The 24,416-nt window shown below is 38.9% G+C and overlaps 1 protein-coding gene across 2 annotated transcripts in view; it reads right to left on the bottom strand.

Annotated features, from left to right (window-relative positions):
* Window positions 1–24,416, bottom strand: part of LOC130929707 (ephrin type-B receptor 1-B) — a 423,699-nt gene that overhangs the window by 106,722 nt on the left and 292,561 nt on the right. For both annotated transcript variants that reach the window (XM_057857112.1, XM_057857113.1), the window contains exon 6: window positions 20,864–20,988. In XM_057857112.1, coding sequence (XP_057713095.1) covers window positions 20,864–20,988 — 125 coding nt within the window. The remainder of the gene's footprint in view (window positions 1–20,863; window positions 20,989–24,416) is intronic.

Raw genomic sequence — 24,416 nt, 5'->3', positions numbered from 1 at the left:
CACAATGTGTGAAATTTTCATAATGTTCATGGGGTACGTCAGCTTGCATTGTAGCAGTGTTTGGGTCGTGTCACTCATGTGAGATGTGCTGTGCCTCTCCCTCACTCTCCTCACCAGAGTTTAGGATGTGTCTAAAGCTGGGCTGCACCCCATCTTGCTTGTTTGGTAACGCGGTGAGATTTGTTTTCTTTTCTTAGCAAGAGAGAATATGCAATGCTGCTTTAGCCTTTAAAAAGGTCTGTGTTGAGTGATCATCAGACGGTAAATGTAAATCTTAGTGTTAAAGTAGCATTCGCGTTAGCATTAGCTTCAGAATGGCGAGCGTCCCCTTAAAACACTGGCCAGTCTAAAGCAGAGGCACTTGGCTTTTCTGGTAAGTAAATCTAGAGGAGAGCCAGTTGGTGAAATGGCATTTAGCTAATAGCCCACTTCAGCTGTTTTGTTTGGTAATAGAGCAATTACTGGAAATACTGATTGTTTGGCTAGACTAAGAATAGCAAAAAAAAAAATCCAAGACTTCTCAGTGTTAAATGCTCGGAAAACATTATTTTATTTTATTTTATCTTTTTTACAGTTCGTGGCTTCCAGTCGGGTTTAATTGAAAATGATGTCATTCTTTTCCTGTTGAGTGTGTATTATCAATACCAAAATGGCATTGTCCTTGTAGATGCTACAGTATGTGCTCGTCCGTCTATGTTTATTCGAAATTGTTGGAAACAATTATCTTTGGAGTAAAACTTTAGAATTTTATCGACAAAAACATTTTGAGTAACTGTCGACTAAAACTAGATTAAATTTGCATGAGATTTCGCCGACTAAAACCAGACAAAGATGAACACATTTTGAAATGACCAAAATATGACTAAGACATAAGTTTTTTCATTCAAAAGACTAAGACAAAATTTAAAAGGTCTGCCAAAAACAATGATTCAAAGATGAGGTAAAAATGTGTTTTACTATAATAATAATAAGCAATAACTCGTTGTATTCAGTTGAAAAAATTTGGTTATGAAATGAAACTCTTGCTTTGTATGAATAATAGAGTATACACTGATGACAAATAATATAATTTCTTTCGGTCATATTTATAGTCTTTAAGTAATTTCTTTTTTACGACATGGTGACAGATCCTGTTTCAAGGTGACAAATAAACTTTGATAACTGCTTCCTTAACTACTGTAAGGGCCAAGTAGGATGCATTTTCAGCCCTGGAGTTGCATGCCAGAGACCTGCCCACTTTACATCAGCAACTGTTGACTAAAACTAGATGAAATTTGTATGAGATTTCGTCGACTAAAACTAGAAAAACACAAACACATTTTGAAATTACTAAAATATGACTAAAACTTATAAGTATTTTTGTCCAAATGACTAAGACTAAAACAATAATTAAAAGGGCTGCCAAGAACAACACTGACACCGTTGGTTCTGGTCCCCATTAACAGCAATAATTGAGGGATCAGGGACCCAAAATTGTTGCTTTGCTTTCGTAGGTAATAAACTACACTGGATAACGGGTTACCCTGCAAACAAGGTGGCTTAAAGAAATAACCAAAAATTACGATAATGACTAATGAATAGTAGCAAACCAAGGTTTGGATACAGCTTTATTGTCGGTAGCGTGAGAACTAGCAATTTTTAACTGGCACTCTTCATGATAATTTTGGCGTGCATGCCTGATAGTTTGTCTTAGGTTAGGTGCCAATATGCTAAGGGCCTTCAGCAATTACTAAGCCCTGTAACTTCTAATACAAAAGTGAATATGACAGCCTGAAAATAAAAGCACACCACACTACATCCATGGGTGCAGGCTACTGATTGCTTGATGAAGACATACGGTTCAAAGGATCAGCAGGGGGGCTATTGCACGTGTCTGTAAAACTGTGAAAATGCAGTTTAGAGATTTAAAAAGCTGGGCTGTGTCTCATGAAACATGTATGACTGGTATGAGAACACACAGAAACTAGCTTTTAAGGTTCAGAAAACAAGGATGGAAGTGGTAAACAACATTAACGTCATTATCCAACCCCCAACGGTTAAATTGTTCATCCCGGTTGGTCTGATGATGTTGTAAACACAGATAACATTCTGAAACCGAGAAACACATAATCACATTAACTGTTATTGGCTTAAGACTGAAGAACATTCTATCTTAGGAAGGATTTTTATCCACCTGGTTTCATAAATTTACTTTTGCCCACGACATCATAACATCTGTTCATCCTATCAATGCACTGAATACATAATGTAGCGCAATGCTTTATCATTTTTTTCATTTCTTTTTTTTTTTTTTTTTTATAGCAGGGTTGTAGAAGCCGAGAATGAGCAGGAGCACACTAAAAAGTAAGCAGATGCCATCCCCTGAGTGAAGAGAACCAGTCAACAGGTCTTAAGGCCATGGCGAAGTGCAAATAGACCACTTGGTGCAGTCAAGAAAAACCCACTCCCAACGATTCAGCTCTCTGAACTACCGTCCCATCTGTTGGGTTTCGCAGGAGGACAGGTGACCCAACAGATGGCAAACATCCAATGGGGGAGCATCCCTTGTGGGTGCACCAGCTTGGAAGGGCTCTGTCATGCTGCCAGTCAAATGGGGATTACACACAAATACACAAAACACGCACTCAAGGAAAAAAAAAAAAACGTTTTCTGCCAGACTCTGCAGTGTATAGCTAAGAAGCCGCATCGATGAGGCGGGCCTCAATTGCTGCTATTCAATGAGGATTAGTTCGACCACCCCTAAACATGTACAGTTATGATGATAAAAATCTACCAACAAAAGCTCCTTCAGACCAGTCTTCATAATGTATTGATGGGACACGGGGCTGTTTAATAGGGGGCCTATCTCTGTCAAAACTGACCGAGTGGAAACACAGACAAAAAGCTTTTTTCCATTGAAAATTCTTATGAATAAATGCTTAAATCCCTGAATTCTTTATAGATATGGACGCAAAAAGTCTCAATTCTTAGTTAAAAGCAAAAAAAAGCGTGCAGGTAGTGTTTATTTTACGTAAATATTGCAAATTATGGGGCTAGTCAGTAAGGAAATTAGCTACCGCCATATGTAAACAAAGTGCTTTTTCCGTGAAAAATTCTTGTGAATAAAGGCTTAATTCCCTGAATTCTTTATAGATATGGACGTAAAAGAGTCTCAATTCTTGGTTAAAAGCAATTAAAAAAAAAAAAAAAAACGTGCAGATAGCATTTATTTTACGCAAATATTGCGAACTATGGGGCTAGTCAGTAAGGAAATTAGCGGCCGCCATATGTAAACAAAGAGCTTTTCCCGTTGAAAATTCTTGTGAATAAATGCTTAAAGCGGAAATGTGAACTAAGTTTGGCCAACCATGTTTTTGAATAATGTCAATGGCTAAACAATTATAAGCATATTTTCGTTATTTTTTTTAACACAACCCTTCCAGATTCTTTGTTTAACCCATAGCAACGCCCTTGACAACGAAAATGCTTTTCTTCGGCAATCTTCGGAAATTACGTCACACTGAGAAGTGTGAGGGAAGTCTGCCATAAAACAGTATTGTTTTTTGCATTGCTTCTCGGTAAGATGCCACGGCGGTGTGTGACGATGTTTTGTTCTCACTCAAACGAAAAGTTGTATGAGTGGCCAAAGGATAGCAGGGCATGGACATCTTTCGTTCGCACGAAGGGAATGAATTTCACGTCATCATCGAATAGTGTTCTCTGCTACAAACACTTCGAAGATGCCTGCTTCCTTAACCGGTCTGCTTATGATCAAGGATTTGCCAAAAAGTAAGTGTGATTTTTAGATAGCTGACTGATATGACTTTGTCAAAGCAGAGCTGCCAACTGTTGTGGAATGAACCGTAGAAGCTAGCGACGTGAGCCAAAATCTAACTTGTGGCAATCCCTGATCATAGCTGTTGTTGCGTTCGCTAGGTTAAGCGTGTTTAAATTGTGCTTCATCTACGATCTTGTCCGAAAGGGTTAATCCACTGTAAATCGGGAAAAGGGTGTGGATGTGCATATAAGCGGGTCGGCGTCGCGGTAGTTCACAGTCACTTTGCCGTAAGAGACACACACCGCCGGTGAGTTTGTGCACATTTATTTGTATTTGTATTATGTATTTCCACTTTCATGCTTCAAGCATTGCATTGCATTTCTACGGTTCGGCGTTTCTTTCACAGTGATAGCTTGATAGCCTATAGTTTGTGTTTTACGAGAGCCGCTGACAAGTGACAACTAGCGTGTTGCCATTGAGTCAATCTCACAGCAAATCAGCGAGCGCGCAGGTCATGCAGTGAATCATGGGAAATGTAGTCTCGGGACAACACTGAAGTGGTGCTTTGCAATCTGTTCGCTTGTGTGAAAAAAACTACATTTCCTCACGCCATTAGACGCCACTTCCTGCCGAGAGACCCAAGCTGTGTTTGTACTGTTAGCTCCATGTGTTAATAAAGAAACAAAGTTGTCAGCACGTCGTGTGTTCGATACCTTTGTCAACAAAAAGCTTATAACAAGACACTATGCCCGATCCTTTTAAGGGACGCTGGGACTGGAGAGCTGTGAGTAGTAGGAGGCGAGGGGAAGATGGGCGTGAAGCAAAACTTCGCGGTCGAATGTGGCGGCAGTCCGCTATTATTTTGTTTTCTTCTTGTTGCCACAATAAAGTGGAGAAAGCCATCAACGACTCATCTCCTTCTTTCCCCCCAGCGTTTTTATATTATTATTTTATATGCACGAGAGCTGCCGGATCTGCCAAAATAAACATGAACTCTGATTATTGATTTTTTAAACAATGTCATCAGATAGACAAAACCATAAAATTATGTGCAAATGCCTGCATCTTCAAATCATGAAAATAATAACAGCCTATATTTGACCAATCTTGTAAACTCGATGGGTCTTGTCTCCATTCCATGTCAGGTAGTCTAGACACATTGTTTGCATCCTGATTAGCGTCTGGCTAATACATGTTAGGCCCAACATGAAATTCCAACCTCCTCTTCTTCCTTCAACTCTTAAAAAACTTGGATCTCCTCCCTTGCGCTCGATCTATTGCTTATATTGCTGTTTGAATCATTGTTTGAAGGGCTTTATATGGCGGCCGTATGTATGGAGCGCTGCCATCGCTGTTCTCGGTGTGACGTATCACTTCCGGGTTCGTCCCCTTTCAGGCTTGAACTTCAGAAACGCGATTATTTTGTCAAATATACAACATGTAAATTTTTTCATGCTTTAGTTGTTGGACAATGTTTAATTACTTTAATTGAGACTCTATTTGGCATGTTATGAAATTACTTCACATTTCTGCTTTAAATCCCTGAATTTTTTTTATAGATATGGACGTAAAATGAATCTCGATTCTTGGTTAAAAGTAGTGCTGTCAAATTTATCGCGTTAACGGGCGGTAATTCATTTTTAATTCATCACGTTAAAATATTTGACGCATTTAACGCATGCGCGGAATGACCCGCTCATGCATTGACTCAAACAGATTACAATGACACCGTTTTTTGCACAATGAGAGCTAAGAGACAGAAAAGGTGAGTGGACACAGGCATTCATTGGACCGCGCCGTACATTGGCATAAGCTTCGACAACTCCTTCACAACAAACATAAGTATCATTTAGTGAAAGCACAACAAAAATAATATTCCTATCTCTCTCTCTCTCAAAAAAAAAGTTAATTCCCAATCAAAATAGCTATGCAAAATACACATAAAACTTACTCAGACTTTGGTCAAATTCTATTTAAACATTTCGTTTAGCCCAACAAATACACTGGACGGCAATATTTAGTCACAAAATACAAATTATCAGAGGTCTCGTATGTTGTGAAGCCATCACTCAAATGACCGTGTACAATGTATGGACCAGTAAACGGGGAACTACGGCGTCAGTCGAGGCACAAAACACAGTCATTGGCTTGATTTCTATGTAATTTAAAACTCGCCATTGACACCTTGTGGTGTATTTAAATCACTACCTTACGAAGTTAAAGACTCTGTGGAAGAACGGCAGGGAGCCATGGGCAATGGCGAGCTACTAGTTTATTTTTTGATTGAAAATTTTACATATTTTATTAAAACGAAAACATTGAGAGGTTTTAATATAAAATTACTATAACTTGTACTAAAAATTATCTTTAAGGAACTATAAGGTTTCTATCCGTGGATCCTTTAAACAGAAAGAATGTTAATAATGTTAATGCCATCTTGTGGATTTATTGTTAGTTGTTTATTGTGGTAATAAACAAATACAGAACTTACAGTATGTACAGTATGTTGAATGTATATATCAGTCTTGTGTCTTATCTTTCCATTCCAACAATTATTTACAAGAAGATATGGCATATGTTAGAGATGGTTTGAATTGCAATTAATTATGATTGATTTTTAAGCTGTGATTAACTCGATTAAAATTTTTAAACGTTTGTCAGCCCTAGTAAAAAGCAAAAAAAAAAAAAAAAAAAAAACGTACAGGTAGCATTTATTTTACGTAAATATTGCGAATTATGGGGCTAGTTTAGAAATTAGCAGCCGCCATATGTAAACAAAGTGCTTTTTCCGTTGAAAATTCTTGTGAATAAATGCTTAATTCCCTGAATTCTTTATAGATATGGATGTAAAAGAATCTCAATTCTTGGTTAAAAGCAACAACAACAAAAAAAAACGTGCCGGTAGCATTTATTTTACGTAAATATTGCGAAGTATAATGCCAATGCTGTAGTGGCTAATTTCTCTCATTGATTTTTTTCACATTTCAAAATGCATGCATGGTACGAAAAATACACCTTGAATATTACCTTGAATCCTTGAACAAATCACTCCGGAGAAAATCCTTTCTGTTTGTATGCAGTACAGTACACCTTTTGTATTTTTTCCACCTAAATCCGGCGTTCGATGGCTGCATGTATTTTTGTAGCCCTGGGGGATGCTAAATCCCGCCCTAACACTGTCATCTGCGGAGTTCCCCAGGGCTCTGTGCTTGGTCCAACCCTCTTCACCATTTACATGCTACCCCTCGGTCGTGTCGTCAGCAGGCATGGAATACAATTCCATTGTTATGCTGACGACACACAGCTATATATCAAGGTCACTTCGTCCTCCACCCACCGCTGGACTGGCCATCGGGCATACCGGGCATTTGCCCGGTGGGCCGATGGCGATTTTGGGCCGGTCCTGATTTTTTTTTTTTTTTTTTTTCCTAACGGCATTAATTACATTGGTACACAAAACTGGTAGATCGGTCCATCAGTCAAGATTGGTTATGGGCTGGACCAATTACAAACGAGGGCCGATGCACCCTCCCTCTTGATCAGAGGTATCAGATATACATTAATCAGACATACAGAGAGAGGAGATAAACAAAATGGATAACTACAAGAAAAGGAAAGGAGGCGCGGAAAAAATGAGAGATAGAAAGAGACAAGCCCTTCATGCGGATGCCGCTAAATGTGTTAAAATAACACAGATGTTTGCCGGTGGCGGAGCTTCCTCTTCAGCGACAGCAGCAACCGCAGGTTACGATGGCGGGGGTGGCCATTAGGTGGATGAGGGGAAGGGGAGGCAGGAGGAGAGACCCGCGGCTGCCGGCGGTCCGAGTGGAGGGGAATCTGAACTTCAGGTAAGAAGTGTTGAACTGCAGTCTATCTGGTTCAGATATCAATTAAGCGTGGGTGTAGTTTATTTTCATTGCGCTCGCTAACTCTTAACACCGCCAGTAGTTATAATTAGGCCGTTAAGCAATTTAGCTAGCTGTGCATGCAAACTAACATGATGGGGTTTCTCTAATGCTGGATGGTTTCTATGAATCTATTCTAGTTGTAATTATGTTAGTGCTTAAGTAACTTTATTTTATTAATTTAGTTAGTTAAGTATTATCTCTATTTGTTAGGTAGTTAAAAACTTTATAAGGTCGAGCGGACGCGCCGGCGCGTCCGAGCACATAACTTTTTTTTTGTAAGACAACACAGGCAAGATCTAACCTGGTAGTTTCCATTCAAACTTCTGTCAAAAGTGCAAAATCTCAACTATATGACAGTTTATGAGTGGTCTCAATTGGCCAAGTTAAACCATATTTATGATAAGTCGATCACTCCATACTTTTCATGATTATTTGTTTCACCTTTGAAGAGATTGTGCTATACGGTCGTACAAATTCTGTCATAATGAGTCATGATCTGTTAACGAAAACGGCGATAATCATGTATATTATCACAATGAACTGAAGTAAAATGTTCGTGTAACAGATTTCACCGCTTGTCAGCGGTGTTTTTGATTGCTTATCCGGGTGAGTCGTGTAGCCATCAGGAGGTTCACTTGACCATGCAGACTTTTGGATTCCTCTAAGTAAGTACTGTATAGAATACATGATTCAACTGAGTAAAAATACCAGCACTGTGATCATCAGAGCAAGTCCATCAGGTGACATTCTTTTTCACCTCTGTCTCCTTTCACTTTGAAGGTTCCCATGTTTGAGGAAGCATTTGGTGTTGCTGTGCAAAGTGTTGCTGCAGTGGAGGTTCAAGGTTACTGTTTATTGATATGGTAAGTACATTAGTCTGTGTATCACTTAATTACTTCTGCTAAGTTGGTTTGTTTGTGTACGGTATAATTCAAAAAGTTATGGACGGATCTTAATGAAATTTTCAGGAAATGTCCACTCTGGGACAAGGAAGAGATGATTCAATTTAGATTTAGAGGTGATCTGGATCACTGTGTTGATCCAGGATTTTTTTGAAGGATTCTTTATCATTGCAGGATAGGGCGATTTTCAGCATATGTGTATGCAACTCCAAGAAAATTGCCCAGATTGCTTGTAAAAAAAAAAAAAAAATACAGGACATGGCCATGGTAGTTGCTATGAAATGACACATTATGATTTGAATTCTGCCAATATTCTGGGTACTGTGATCCAGTACATGAGAAAAATAGGGGCTTATCACATTTTTTGACACAGTGAGGTAACAGATGAGGGTACAGACATACAAACAGGTCTGTGCTCTCTGAGTGTTTTTATAGTTACAGTCTGTAATTTACACATTTTAATATTCATCTCAACTCTGTGTCCTATTTTTCAGGATCCCATCATACTTTGTTCATTGTTTGTTCAGGAGTTTGCCCTAAGTAAGTACTATATGGAGTATATGATGCAACTATTTTCCCAGATTTTTCTAGAAACCAGTACTGTGATCATACAAGTCCATAAAGTGTTATTCTTTATCACTTATCTTCCTCTGTCTCCTTTCACTTTTGAAAGGTCTCTGTGTTTGAGGGCCTATTCTGTGGATATATTTATTTGCACTTTTATTGATGCAGTAAATAAATAGTCTATGAAAAAAATCACTAAATCTGTCATTTATTCATTTTAATATATTCATCAATGACCATGTCTCACCTCTATTCCGTATTAATCCATGTCCTAATTTCAGGATCCCATCATACGTTGTACATTGTTCAGGAGGTTAACTAGACCATGCAGCCTTTTGATATCCGCTATGTACTGTATAGAATATTGGGACTGGAAGGATGGTGTATGTTTAAGTTTATGTTTAAGTATATATACACCAACAAGACAGTGTGAAAGCATTGTCACAAGAAATTTTGTTTTCATTCATAGGCTTAATTGTCTTTCCATCAATACCTGGTGGGCCGGTCTCGGCTCAAAATGCCCGGGCCGATTTTTTGTCCCAGTCCAGCCCTGCCTCCACCCCCTCCTCCTCTGTTTCTCACCTTGACTCCTGCCTGGAGGAGATAAAGGCCTGGATGAGTGAAAACTTCCTGCAGCTGAACAGCTCCAAAACAGACGCTATTCACATAGGTACTCCTCACCAGCGCCGTTCCGCCCCCATTTCCTCAGTCTCCTTTTTCGGCCACAAATTTTCCCTCTCCCCTTCTGTGACTAATTTGGGAGTCAGGTTTGACCCCCATCTTAGCTTTAACAATCACATCAATTATATTTGCAAAACCTCCTTCTTTCACCTCCACAATATTGCCAAACTCCGGCCATCTCTCTCCCGTCCTGCTGCAGAGAGACTCGTCCATGCCTTTATCTCCTCCAGGTTGGACTATTGTAATGCACTCCTCATCAGGATCCCTGGCAAGAGCCTACAAAGGCTTCAGTATGTCCAAAACAGCGCTGCCAGGGGCCTGATGAGGGTGCGTAAACACGAGCACATCACCCCCATCCTTCACACCCTACACTGGCTCCCTGTTCACCTCCGTATTGAATTCAAAATCCTCCTTCACACCCATCACTGTCACTGTAGCCCCCGCCTACCTCACCAAACTCCTCACATCACATACTTCAGCCAGAACCCGGTCAGGCCAACAGCACCGTCTACTCCCGCCCAGGACTCGGCTCAAGACTATGGGCAACAGGGCCTTTGCAGCTGCTGCTCCCTGTCTGTGGAACGCCCTCCCAGACCACCTCAGAGCCCCGCAGACGCTGGATGCATTTAAAAAAGGACTAAAAACTCACCTTTTTAAAAAAACTTATTCTAGCTAATTTTATTTATCTTATTTTTATCTGATTGGTATCTGATTTTATCTGTGCTTCTGCCTGTTTTGCTTTTACTCTTTTATTCTTAGTCTTTTTATTTATTTATTTTTTTTTTCTGGCGATGTGCATTTTGAGATTTGTTTTCAAATGTAAAGTGCATTATAAATAAAATGTATTATTATTATTATTATTATGTGACCAACTCCTAATAAATGAAGCAGAGTGTGGGACGGCCCCCTTCGGGAAGGCAGTGAACTGGGAATGTGTCATGTCAATATATTATGAAGTCTATGTTCAGACTTATTTCCCGCTAAATTTCCGTGTACGGCTTTCAGACATGGGGAGATGTACCGGGAATTAAAGTTGGACACTTTTAGTGACTCTGCACCCTTGTGCGGGGAGGGCAGGGGGATTTTATAACACAGACATTACTTCATTTTTTGTTGGTTTGGCAACAAAATGAACCATAAATTTCCAAAGATGGACAATGAACTGTCTTTTCCTCGGCTCTAGGATCCAGTAGCAATTTCATTTTGTTATATTTCCACTTTAATTTGGCTATCTTTTCTGTTTGCCATGTTAATAATTGCAATGTTTGTTTACTGCTTTTTGTCTTACTGTAAAGGAAAGAGGAAATGATGATCAGCCCGCCATGATACAGTATTTACGTCATCAGCCTTCGCGCTGTAACCCAGGATTAAACGACTGCTTTCACACATGCTGCGTTCTGGGTAAATCTTGAACAATATACTAGGACACAACCCGATTGTTTTCAGACATAAGGGCTACCCGTTTAAATACTGGGATTTACCTGGAGTTCAGCGTACTGTATGTCTGAAAGGGTCTAAAGAGTCTTCATAAAACTCTGAGCTAACGATGAGCAACTAATTATCCCACATACCTGGTATCTTGGAAACACATAAAAGCATGATTGTGGTCAAATTTGGAGACAATCCAGTGGCCTCTATTGTAACTTTTTCGAAAGCTGGTCCAATAATAGCACTTTTCTTGGCTACAACAGTTCTACTTGGTGATTTTCAGTGGGCCAATTGCAAGTGCAACAAAGGACTCATTTCTCTTGACCACTATTTGGATTTTTTTTTTCTCGCAAGAATTTATTGTCTTCTACAAACCTGGAACAAAATTGTAATTAACTTGGTGTGTGTGTGTGTGTGTGCACGTCCTTTACCAAAATGCCAACCACACAAAATGGACAGCATGGCTACTTGGCCCAAAGACAGGCATGGTGGGGTACCATGTGTCCTCACACACATGAACACACAGAAACACTCACACATGGGAGGAGGTGCAGTGTTTGTGAAGGAGAAGATTTTGGAAAAGAAAGATCAGAAAAATTTGTTATCAGGAAAAAAAAATATATATATATATATATACAATAGGTTACCATAGGCTTGTTTCGTGTTCATACAAGACATACGTGACAAATAAGTTCTGGGGTAAATGTGCAGAAACCTTCAGCTGACTGAGTTCTTTTTGTCTATTTTTCATCTCTACATCCACTTCCTTTAAGACGACTGTACATGATGTTCTGTGCACCTAGAGACTGATGAGCTAGTGGAGCTGGGAAACAAAGAGAAGAAAGCTCTCAAGGACGAAATGCAAAGGCCTATTTTTCCAGTTTGAAATCAAAAGTATTGTATGACATCCATGTGCATATTATAGTGCTGCCGGTTAGTTTGACGAGTTTCTTTTTTAATTAGCTGATAAATGTAAGTCAAACGTGAAAGTGAGGTTTTTTGAGGGACAGCGAGAGCCAAAAGTGGTATTTGCCATGTGGCAAAATGGATTTTGGCATGTGCCATTTTTTTTTTTTTTTTGCCATGTGTCCTTTTTTTTGCCGTCACATTTTTTGCCATGTGGCATTTTTGTTTGCCATGTGGCCTTTTTTGACAGGTGACATTTTTTGCCATGTGAAATTTTTCTGCCACGTGGCAAAATCTTGCTACATGGAAAAAAATGCCACATGGCAAAATCCATCTTGCCACATGGCAAAAAAAATCCCACAAGTAAAAAAAAAAAGCAACATGGCAAAATCCATTTTTACACATGGCAAAAAAAGTGACACATGACAAAATAATGCCACATGGCAAAAAAAAAAATGCCACATGGAAAAATAAAATGCCACATGGAAAAATCCATTTTGCCAATGGAAAAAAAGTGACACATGTCAAAAATATGCCAAATGGCAAAAAAATGCCACATGGCAAAATCCATTTTGCCACATGGCAAAAAAATGCCACATGACAAAAAAGAAATGCCACATGGCAAAAGAAACGCCACATGGCAAAATCCATTTTGCCACATGGCAAAAAATTGCCACATGGCAAAAACCCTTTAGCCAGATGGCAAAAAAATGCCACATGGCAAAAATCAATTTTGCCACATTACAAAAAAAATGCCACACGACAAAATCCATTTTGCCACATGGCACTTTTCGTTCTCAGCCCTGCTGTTTTTCTGTTTTGTTTTCTGCGAGTCTGACAGTTCAGAACTGCACGAGGGATTGTGATTAAGTGTCACATGGTGCAGTTCTCATCCAGAATGGATGGATCTGAAGCACACATACTTTACTGCATGCTCTCTCTCTTTCTTGCTCTCTCACACACACGCAGACACCCACACAAATGGCTGTTCTGCTCCAGCTTTAATAGAGGGCCTGACCTCCGCTGTGTTATTTCCAACACCCTAAATTTTTAGAAGAATATGAAAACGGCTGTTGGGAAAATGGATGGAAGAGCACAATATTCCTCTTTTTCACCTCTGAAACCTTCCATTTTAACATCGAGAACACTTGCTTAAAAAATTATTCAATACAACAGGTGGCTTGAGGAGATGAGATGCACCTTCACACATTTGTGTTCTTTTAATTTCACATTTTAAAAATTTGGAGTGTCTAATTGTTTTCCTCGCTATCTCACAATCAAATGAAATATCGCTGATTAAAAATGGACATAGAGCCTTGATCTTTCCACTCTATTATCTTGTCATATAATCATTCATAAATTCACAAAATAAAGCGATTTCCAACTAGCCGGAAAATAACAGGGGCGTCCTCCAAATTAGCACAATTCATTACCATAAATGTGTAAAAGTGTTGTCAAAGGAAATGTTGTTGGCACTGAAAATTGAATGAGTGTCTCATTGCAAGATGGAATTTGCAGCGAGACCCCTTTCCGGAAAATCAAAGTTAACTTGACTGTGCAGGGCATGCAGGAACAATCCACACAAAAAAAACAAAAAAAATTTTTTTTTTTTTTTTTTTTTTTCCAGATCGGAAAGATTCATGAAACAGAGGTTAGTTGCTTTCATTAGAGGGGTGACCTTTTTTTTTATATAGGGTGTCATTTGTGTCTCCAATATAAATTAAGCTGTATTTTCACTAAAGTTGGACAAATACTCATTCAACTTTTTTTTTTGATGCATTTTCAATTGATGTCTACTATAAATTCAAGTGTACATGCTCCTATATTCATTTTTTTTTTTTTTTTTTTTTACTTCTGGCAAAAGGTTGGAATGGAATTTTGCTATGTGCCCAGCACTGGCTTGCACACATAAACGCCAGGTGGGGCTCAAGCACTGACCCTTGCCCTGTTAACCGAGCAAGTGCCCATATCAAGGTTATTAAGTCATAATCATTATTATGTTAGTAATGTATGTACCCTCCATAATCGCGTGTGCAGCCATAATCACTGTGACTGCACCCTATGACACCCCTGCCTGTAGCCCCCACGCAGAGGTAACAAATAATGTTTATGTGCCCTCCTAAACCTCAGTTGCTTAACTATTTTTCTCGTGAAGTAGCTTTTGTCTCTGTGCAACTCTCTAAATTAGCAGAATGCCCTGACCCACCTGTTAGACAAGCTAGGATGGCCGCTCGGCATAAATAAATTTTTAGATGTCACGTGGCAACCAGCTTACAACCAGTGTCGGTAGGAATGTTAGGGCCTCTGTTAAGTTAATTAAGTTAAGTTAGTTAAGGGAACAGCCGTAAGTAAACAAACATCTCCCCGATGTACGTTGTTACTTTGTGAGTTTCTATGTCAATAAAACAACGCGGCTTGGCTCCATGGTTCGACGATCCTCCTCAGACTTTTGTCCTAGCTCTCCAAATGGTCAACATTTATACAAAACGAATCGCTGTATACTTTCACTTCAAGACAACTTAGCTGTGTCAAGCCAGCATGTTGCAACCACAAGGTAAGAAAAATGTACCGGTAATAGATGGATAGTACAACAAAAGCATTTTAATTTTTCTTAGATGCGAAAAATATCATCATGAAAACAATATTTACAACATGAAAGTTGATTATTATATCATTGTCGTTCAGCTCAGGTAATATTTTGCTGGTCCATGCTGACACTAGAACATGAATCATGATTAATTTTTTTGTCTCTGTCCCTGTGTATACAGTAACGCACACCCATGATTTTACAAGTGCATTTTGGGAAAAAAGTGCGCATTATAGTCAGGAAATTACAGTAGTCTGTTTACCACGTCAGTTTCATCTAGCGTTCTTGATTGGTAATCTGATCCCCGGCTCCCGACGTTCTTGTTGTTACTCCAGGTCCTGATTTTGCATGCCTCTCGTTGGATTTCACGCCTGCCTCCTTCCGAGCTTCCGTATCTCACACCGGCCAAGCTACCCCGAGCAGAGCGATCTACACCTGCCACGTTCTCTCTTGTGCTTGCAAATAAATATTACTCGTCACAATCGGGTTGTGTGTTTTGGGATCCCCTCCTGCCCACGCACCCCTAACAAGGAAAATTAAAAAATATATATATAATGTTATGCCCTCGGCTGAGAGAGAAGTCAGGAATGGCTTCATTCACTTTAATGTGACAACAATGAAAACAATAACACAGCGGACTGCTGCGGAGTGCAACTGCTATCACTAGCTCCCAGCCCGTTCTCTCTCACTCTACTTGCTTGCTTCCCCTTATGTCACAGCCCACACGTCCAGAGCACCTCTTAAAGGGGCCGCACGTAGTTACGGAGATTACATTATTATAGCTCAATATGTAGTAATGTGTTTGCATGTTCAGTAGTAGTACTGCTACTTGGGGATAAAGTTGCTGCTTAACAAAAACTAATAAGAATGAAAATAAATGCACACAAAAAATATATATTTGAAACTCACCTAGAGGAAGTGAAACTGTGTGTAGTGCATGCCTCGAAAAGAGAGAATAAGAAAGTTAAAGTGTTTGGAATAGATTGCTATTGGTTGAAGTATATAAGTACATATGTAATTACGTAATACATCTGCAATGTTTTTTCTTTCTTTTATGAATTCACATTGTTCTAACGAGGCAGCCAGGTTGGCAGTCAAATACACCGCAAAAGGTGCCCTTTTTTCCCCTCTGAGCACCTGCCCCCTAAATTGTCTGTTCACGCCACTGGTGCGCCGTGTGTTTCATTCAAATTCAGTCTATAAAATAACTAATAAAAGTAGAAAAAAAAGTCCAAAATAATTGTTATTATTTTATTGTCCTGGATAACGTATCTTTAATCATGTTCTCATTTTTTTAAAAATTAAAATAAATTCTTTAATTAAAAAAAAAAAAAAATCACTGTCCATGTTATGTTTGCATCCCCTTAAGAAAATTACCCATTTAATAATGGCATCACTCTTCTGTGATGAAATCACATCACTGACTGGAAATTCAACTGTCGTAAGCAATTTTATTTTTTATAAAATAATAAAATTAAAAATCAGATTTTGTAGGTTTATGAAGTATGTTCAGTGGGGTTCATCATAAAGTGTCCACTCTGGTAAAGTTATATATCACAAAGTCATTGATTATTAATTCATAATCAAGAGATTAATTGCATTGAACCATTTCAAAAGTTTTACCTGTTAAAATAGTAGATTTTTCATCAGGTATCCAAAGTCATGTTAGCTATTATGCTAGCAAAGCTAGGCTTAGGGCTAACTTTAGCACAAAATGTCCCCTCCGTTAGTGTTCTCTGTTACGTCCAAATGGCATTCCATTAAAAAAAAATGACCCAGAGTATATTATTTATCATGTCTTTCTGTCAGTAGGAAGCCACACTAACAAATGGAACGAGCATGGAACTTTATGTCTAAGAACCTCATATATCTCCGTGAACTTGCTGTTGCGAAACACTAAGTCCTATGGGTGGTGACGTTCTTGCTAAGACTGTAGGCCTACAATCATAGAATGTACTTTGAAAACTGCAGTGTGTGTTAACCTGAATTATCCCAGTTCAATTAGCCACCCTGTCCTTAGGGTTTCCTAATATGCGATTACACTGTGCTCATCTATTTGCGTGAGAACGTGCAACGTAAACATCAATAGGATTAGGTGTCATTGATATTCATGAACTAATAGGAGGCTGTATAATTGTTATTTACATGACACTAAGCTGTCTGGTAGATAAGCTTCCTCAAGTCCTTTGTGATTGGAATCCGTTTCATGAACAAAGCAAAACAAGATGGTTTGTACAAAGCGCAATGACTCAGGAAAAAAATAATAAAGATACAATAAGAATTAAGTTCCAGATATTGATCAGTGAACTTTTGCTAGAATTACTTTAAAAAAATATTTTAGATGATAATTGGATACACTATGGATTGCCATCTATTATTCAGTAAGCAGAGGATGGAGCAAAACTCACCAAATCTCATAAAAGGCAAAAGTGCATGACCAACATGGCACTGCCTATCGATCAGCTTTAAGAGGACAAACAAAGGCCCTGAAAAAGAAGCTCAAGTCTCTGATCTCCAGCTATCGTTATATCCAAGGCCTTGGGAAAAAGCTACAGGTCAATACTGGAGCAACTCAAGCTCCTTGGGGTTGGGCTGGCGACTTAATAAAGCAGACGCATTGTATGTGAGCAGACGGATCGATGTGATTCACCCCTCAGAGGCAATGCATTTTCACAGCAGTGCAGGTCGGCGTGATGTGGGGTGAGGACCGAGAGCACAGGTCAACAAATTTGCTTCATTTGCAGAGGTAGCCCAAGGGAACGAATGAAGCAAACAAAGTGAAACAACACTATCAACCTAGTAGAACCCAAGCATTTTGGTTCATTTATTGCAATTTATGATATGTGATAAGTGGAATTAAGCAGGACTAATAGAAGACTGATAAGAAAAATAAACCCCAAAGAGTGACAACAAAGGACAGAGTTTAAGAACGCCCTTACAGTATTAGTGAAGTCGACTATACCCGGCAAAGCCTTTGATGCATGCAGGTACTCAAGTTAATCTCTGCTATTTAATTGCTTATTTATCGCAGATTTAGAAGTGTTGGTATAGAAGAGTGCCTCTCAATTATTTTTTGTTAGCCCCCCCCCCCACCCAGGAAGATGTCAACATTTCTTGCCCCCTCCAGCTCTCTGCCCCCCACTGTAAATTTGTCTGTAAAATTAATTATGTTAAGTACACCTCTGCAGTACATTGTGTCACAGCCAAAGTGTGAACATACTCTCAAGCTATTTTTTTTACCATTTGATACTGAAGAATAACATTTTATAAAATCAATATAAGACGGAAAACACTCAGGTGACTTGAAGTTCCGCTCTGAGACCCCCAATTTGGCCAAATTTCTAAATTTTCCTATATGCTTGTGTGATACATAATTGGAAAGCTTAAAATCTCAATTTTCTGGAGAAAGAAAAATTTTAAACAGGAGTGCATTTAAACAAAACAAACTTTTTTTAAACTGCAAAACCCTAACTGGAGGGGAGAGCACATGAGAGCAGAATTAAAGACGCCATGATTTAACGGCGATATTATGGCGTACTTGCCTTGTTTCAATCCAAAAACTCCATGATGCATGTATCATCGAGTGTCAACACACAAATATGAATGGCCACAGCCAGATTTTTGGGGGATTTTCTGGGTGAAACAGGCGTCGCGATGCAGAAATCGCAGACATCAAAGAGTGGTCGAGATGTTCTTTCTCATATATTTACCCTTTTAAATGTTTTTTTTTTTTTTTTTCTTTGTTTGGATCGATTATTTATCATCTAACATATCGGGGAAAATGCGACAGTACCAAAAAAAAAAATACAATGAAGCCATAGTTATCAGGTAGATATCCGTGACTTATTTACACACACCATTTCTTTCATTGTGACGTAATTTGTTTGAAAGTTTAAAATATGCTAGTGAATAATTTTTTTTGCGTGTTTTTTTTTTTTTTTAACTAAATATTAGACATCAAGATTCTAAACTAAAAATGACAGACATTTTGAATAATAACTATAATTACTTGCCTACTTTTTATGGCTGAGCTGAAACAAAAACCGTTGCGCGACGTCTGTAAACGGGGTTTCCAGAGTAAAACAGTCAAATTAAAAATAGTTCGGGGGCTTAGTGTGCCATGAATCTGCTACTGCAACACATAGACATATTGTTCTATCAAACACAACAGTTCTTTTGGCTTACAATACAGCAGTTAATTTTAAAGAGGGGTGCTAGAGCAGAAACTGCTTTTTCAGTCTTGTCTGTGTTTTCCACCATATAATAAAAAATTCAAAATGATTAGCAACAATAGACTTCATACTTATAATGACGGGACAGACTCCCCAGACACTGCACCACGCCTTCAAGTAGGGTGCAGTCCTACACTCCGCAGTCGGTCGAAGTTATTCTCAAAACACATGCAGCGATCTAATGCAGGATTTAGTTTGAAAAAGTACGAAAGCTATACCGCATACACACAGGAAGGATTGTCTCAGGAGTGATTTGTTCAAGGATTCAAGGTAAATATTATATTTTTCGTACCGCGCATGCATTTTGAAACGTGAAAAAAATCAATGGCAGAAATTTGCCTCTGCACATTGGCATCATAGTTCGCAATATTTACGTAAAATAAATGCTATCTGCATGTTTTTTTTTTTTTTTTGTTGCTTTAAACCAGGAATCGAGACTGTTTTACACCCATAGCTATAAAGAATTCAGGGATCTAAGCATTTATTCACAAGAATTTTTTAACGGAAAAAGCTCTTTGTTTACATATGCCGGCCGCTAATGTGCCTACTGACTAGCATCATAATTCACAATACTTATGTAAAATAAATGCTAACTGCACGTTTTTTTGCTTTTAACCAAGAATCGAGACTATTTTACGTCCATATCTATAAAGAATTCGGGGATTTAAGCATTTATTCACAAGAATTTTCAACGTAAAAAGCTCAGATTTCATAAGGCGGCCGCTTCATTTGCTTACTGACTAGCATCATAGTTCGCAATATTTACGTATAATAAATGCTAACTGCACGTTTTTTTGCTTTTAACCAAGAATCGAGACTATTTTACGTCCACATCTATAAAGAATTCGGGGATTTAAGCATTTATTCACAAGAATTTTTAACGGAAAAAGCTCTTTGTCTGTGATTCCATTCGGTCATTAATCTGCTCCGCATCCCGTGTCCCGTCAATACCTATACGTTTATGTAGCGAAATTAACTCAGAGTACAATAAACCAAACAGTTTGACCACAATAAACAATATATAACAAAACAAAAATGACAGTATCATTGGAAAGACAAAGTTTTTATTTTTGCTGCAGGCAGTATCACCTCCTTTGCTATGGTGTGGGGGGTTTTGCACTGAGCACCTTGGTATGCCACCTTATATGACGCTAACAGCACTTGCTGTTTTACTGATGTAACACTCACAAAGTGGGACAATTGTTGGCAATATTGGGCACGTTTTCGCTAAAAGGAATCAACCGGCTTATTAATGTGATTGGAGTCTAATATCTTAAAGTGACGTCTTAATTGATTTGGCTTTATGCTATCAGCTGCCAACATTTTTAGACACAGTAAACATACTTGTCAGAGAGGAATAATGTCATTGGAGAAGCAAAAAGTGAGTTCCTAGTCACTTTTGACTAAAAAGTCGCCAGATTTAGTGAGAAAGTTGCCAAGTTGGCAACACTGTGTTCAATGTACTTCATATCTCCTGCTCTAAGCTATGTGCTCTTGTTTGGTTCAAAAATACGGCATACACTCTGAAAATCAGAGTGCCACGACCACACGCTGAGTAGATGTGCAATTACACTTTATTCAAGTACAACAACAAAAAAATTGTAAAACAAAGCATCGCTTTGCGCCCCCCACTATTTGAGAAGGATTGGTGTAGAACAAAGGGTTATCCTTAAAAACATCACTGAAGGTTAGCACAAAATTTGATGCCAAAACCAATTGCTGGTAAACCAACAATACACTGTCAACAAATCAAAGCGAGAGGAATGTCGGGCCAAAAAGAACTAAAACTTGACAAATGAGTGACTGAAGTTCACTATTTTTTGAAGCACTAAAGATAATACAGACGTTTGCACAGCACACATCCCAATCAAATGTAATTGATTAAAAAAATATCTTACCTTCTCGTGGTAACGTAGCTCATAGTCCAGAATGATACCATTAGGCTGTTCTGGTTGAGGCCATGACAATGTGAAGCTATTCATGGTGGAGCTGATCTGATGCATGATGGGAACAATGGAGGGAGCTGTGAGAGAGAAAACACACACACAATATCTTCATAAGTCTAGATCAACCTTAAGTGAGCTCCACACTAGTAGATATATGACTCTTTTAGGTAATTTAACTCAACAAGATTATAATCATCAGGAAGTACTGAAGAACCCTTTTGCAAACACTGTCTGATACCATCAGTAAACTTTAATTGGCCAGTAATCACATAGCCACTATGTAGGAGTTTGGATTACCCGTGCAGGGCAGCAAGCCAGACATTTACTGTAAATTGAGCCACAAATGTGAGTTACAAGTGCAACAATGAACTCATGATATTATCACAAATTAACATTCCAAAGCAGCTAACCAATTGCTGCTTTGTCAGTTTGATGCATGACGACCAGCATGAAGAGAAATTAAATGCAACACCAAACGCTTTGAAAAATTATAGCAGGCTGCACTGGTGCATTATGAGTAGTACAATGACTTGTCAATTGGATCATACCCTAGTTGGTATTTCTTTTCGAAACACTCCTGGGAATATAAAAACAGTTACTTAGCAGTCAGTAATTGAGTTGTAATGTTGTAGGACTGTATCTCACAGTACAAAATGACATACACTGTCTCTTTCTGACCTTTCATATTTAGGGTCCAAGCACCAAGTGCTGCGAGACCCCTATTGTAATGCAAGGGATAATTATCATTAATATCATTATTTTTTCTTCAAGGTAAAATAAAATGGACAACTTGGAGGCCTCAACATGATTAAAGACTCACCAAAATTTGCAGAGACATGCAACTTGTCGTGAATTTCAATAATTTTGTGACCTTGCAAAAAAACGTAACAAAATGGCTCAACAGCGATACCTTGTTCAAAAATGCACCAAAAAGTCTCTTTGACCCATATCCCAAACCCAACAGGAAATCGGGTATTTTGGATTGAAATTTTCTGTAGATTGACAGGGTGCACATTTGAGACATTGGGACCGAAGGAGTTAGTTGGATTCTCCTCAAAATTGGCGAGACTGTTCATGAGACTTATGAGATCTAAAGTTATTAAAAGGGTGAGATTCCATCCACGGGCCTGACCTGGACAAGGTGTCAAAGCCTGATTTTTTTTTTTTTTTTTTTTTAGCAACATGCCAAATTAAGTAATTCACTAATGATTCCGTGATCCACGGTTCAGCCTTATTACATATTGGCATGTATGAGAGGTATCCCAGCTTGAACACAACTGCATTGAAATAACCCATTAGGCCTTGCGCCCCCAGCTGGGAACAGGAAACGCCCTTTTTTACTAGACAGGATCCTCCTCCAAAAATATCAATTAATTGGAGCCCTGACACATGTGTTCAGGTGCCTGAAGAATAATACTGAGGTTTTGTTGAAGCAGAGGGGTCCAAACAGGAAAGTGAAAATGACCATCATCATTCTATTTCACCACAAATTTTGAACAGTCATAACTTGGCAGATATACAAATATCTGCACCAAACTACCTGTGCTTGATGAAAGCCGTAAAGGTTTTGTTGGGATCATTTGCATAAACCTTAAAGCGTCAGCCAGTGGAAACAGAACCACTTATACATGTCCAGTTCCTTTCAGGTTGGTCAGTGTAGTAACCAGTCCTTTTGTAATACTACATTGTAAGGTCCATGTACACTTCTTTGTCTGTTGCCATGACGACCCTTTGTTTGCCATTTAACGGAAGTAGATAGCTTCAGGGACTTAGGCAGCTAATAGAGCCACAAAATTTGGCATACTAGGTTGAATTGGCTCAATTAGAAATGTATTTTGGTTTTGGATAAGGGCGTGGCTGCACAGCTCAGTAGTCCCTCCTTTTTTGTCAGACCCTCTTCAATTGTTTTTTTTTCACCTAGGTGTGTGAATGTATTTCTCATCTCAGGATATAGAAAAACCTCTCTGCCAGCCATGGTCACAACACAAAAGAGGTTCCACACAGAAAAAGAGGCGAGTTTCCAGCAAAGGTTAGTTTCTGATGGAATGTACAGAGAGGGACGATCTGCCGGCACCCTGAGCTGCATGCTGTCGAAGTTGAGCCAAACTGTGAAGGGCCGTTTAGTCCTGCTTGCCGGCCTAGTTTACACTAGTTTTTCTTTGGCAAAATGTTTCCGCTGTTTGCAGATGACATTGCTCTATTTGCTTTATTAAGAAGTCATCTTCAACTGTTGCTGGAGCAGCTCCTGGCTGAATGTGAAACAGTTGTGATAAGAATCAGTAACTCTATATATGAGGGGATGATCCGGAGTCAGAAAAGGGTGGGGTTTCCGCTCTGGGTCAGGAATGAGATCCCTGCCCCTCATTCCTGGAGAAGTTCAAGTATCCTCTGCACGAGTGAAGGAAGAATAGAGATGGAGATCGACAGGCAAATTGGAGATTGTCTCCTGTGTTGCAGACTCTACAGAGGTTTGTCATGATGGTGGATGAAAGAATGGCCTTAACTTCACCCTGTCAGTATTTGTGTCCCATTTTACCATCTGTACTGCATTGCAATTTTGGTCACGGTCCAAAGTGTTCTATCAACTTCAGCAACACGAAGACCCTGACTGTCTAAATTAATCTAGAAAGTCTACAATTTTCTGTCATTCCAAAATTGTTGTCCTTTACTCTGTGAACTCTTTGTCGTCCATAAAGGTCTTCAGCTTCGCTTAGGGACTGTTTTTTTGGATAGAGGGAGGCAATCATCCATGTTGTGTGTACGTGTGTGTGAGTCTCCCAGAATTTAAGTGGAAAATATGTGTCTGACATGGACTGTAGGTGCTAAGAGTTAGTTCAAAAGAGCACTGCCAAAAACTTGCAGAAACACTCGTCATCGTTCAACTCAGGGGAGGTTCAGACTAGCCCTTGAGGACTTGTGGAGTTTTTTTCATCTGGAACAGGTGCCATATGCCAGTGCAGAATGAATTACCCCATCTTTATCTCTTGGCACTGACTCATACATGTGACATTTACAGATTCAGTTCTGAATTGTCATGGCTGACGGAAGCATCGAAGGAGTTCAATAACCTTGACCCTACACTTGTGAGGGAAAAATACTTTTTCTGGCAGTTGATAACTTTTGTTTTGCATTCAAGTATTTGTTGTGTTACTATCATCTTAGTCAGGCTATCAGGCTGCTAAATGTCACAGACTTTACAAGAGTCTTTGCATAACTTAGTGACATTACAAAAAACATCTAGTGAGATTTGTGGCGTATTAAATATAAGAAATTAATAGATGTTTAAATGAGGTCTTATATTGAAAAATAACACCCACAGCCTTCAGAAATACCTACACCATGAATGAATGTGACTTTACATTTTAAGGAACTATACTTTAAAAAAGCCAACCCAACCCCCAGTGCACAGGCAGAAAAATATAAAAATGGTCTCCTGCAAGCCTGTGCTCTACATTCTACTCCTATTACTCACTTGGCTCTTGGCCTGCTTGCTGCCGAGGCCTCG

This window comes from Corythoichthys intestinalis, chromosome 14 (genome assembly GCF_030265065.1).
Source record: "Corythoichthys intestinalis isolate RoL2023-P3 chromosome 14, ASM3026506v1, whole genome shotgun sequence".
NCBI classification, from domain to species: domain Eukaryota; kingdom Metazoa; phylum Chordata; class Actinopteri; order Syngnathiformes; family Syngnathidae; genus Corythoichthys; species Corythoichthys intestinalis.
This window is presented reverse-complemented; position numbering and strand designations above follow the sequence as displayed.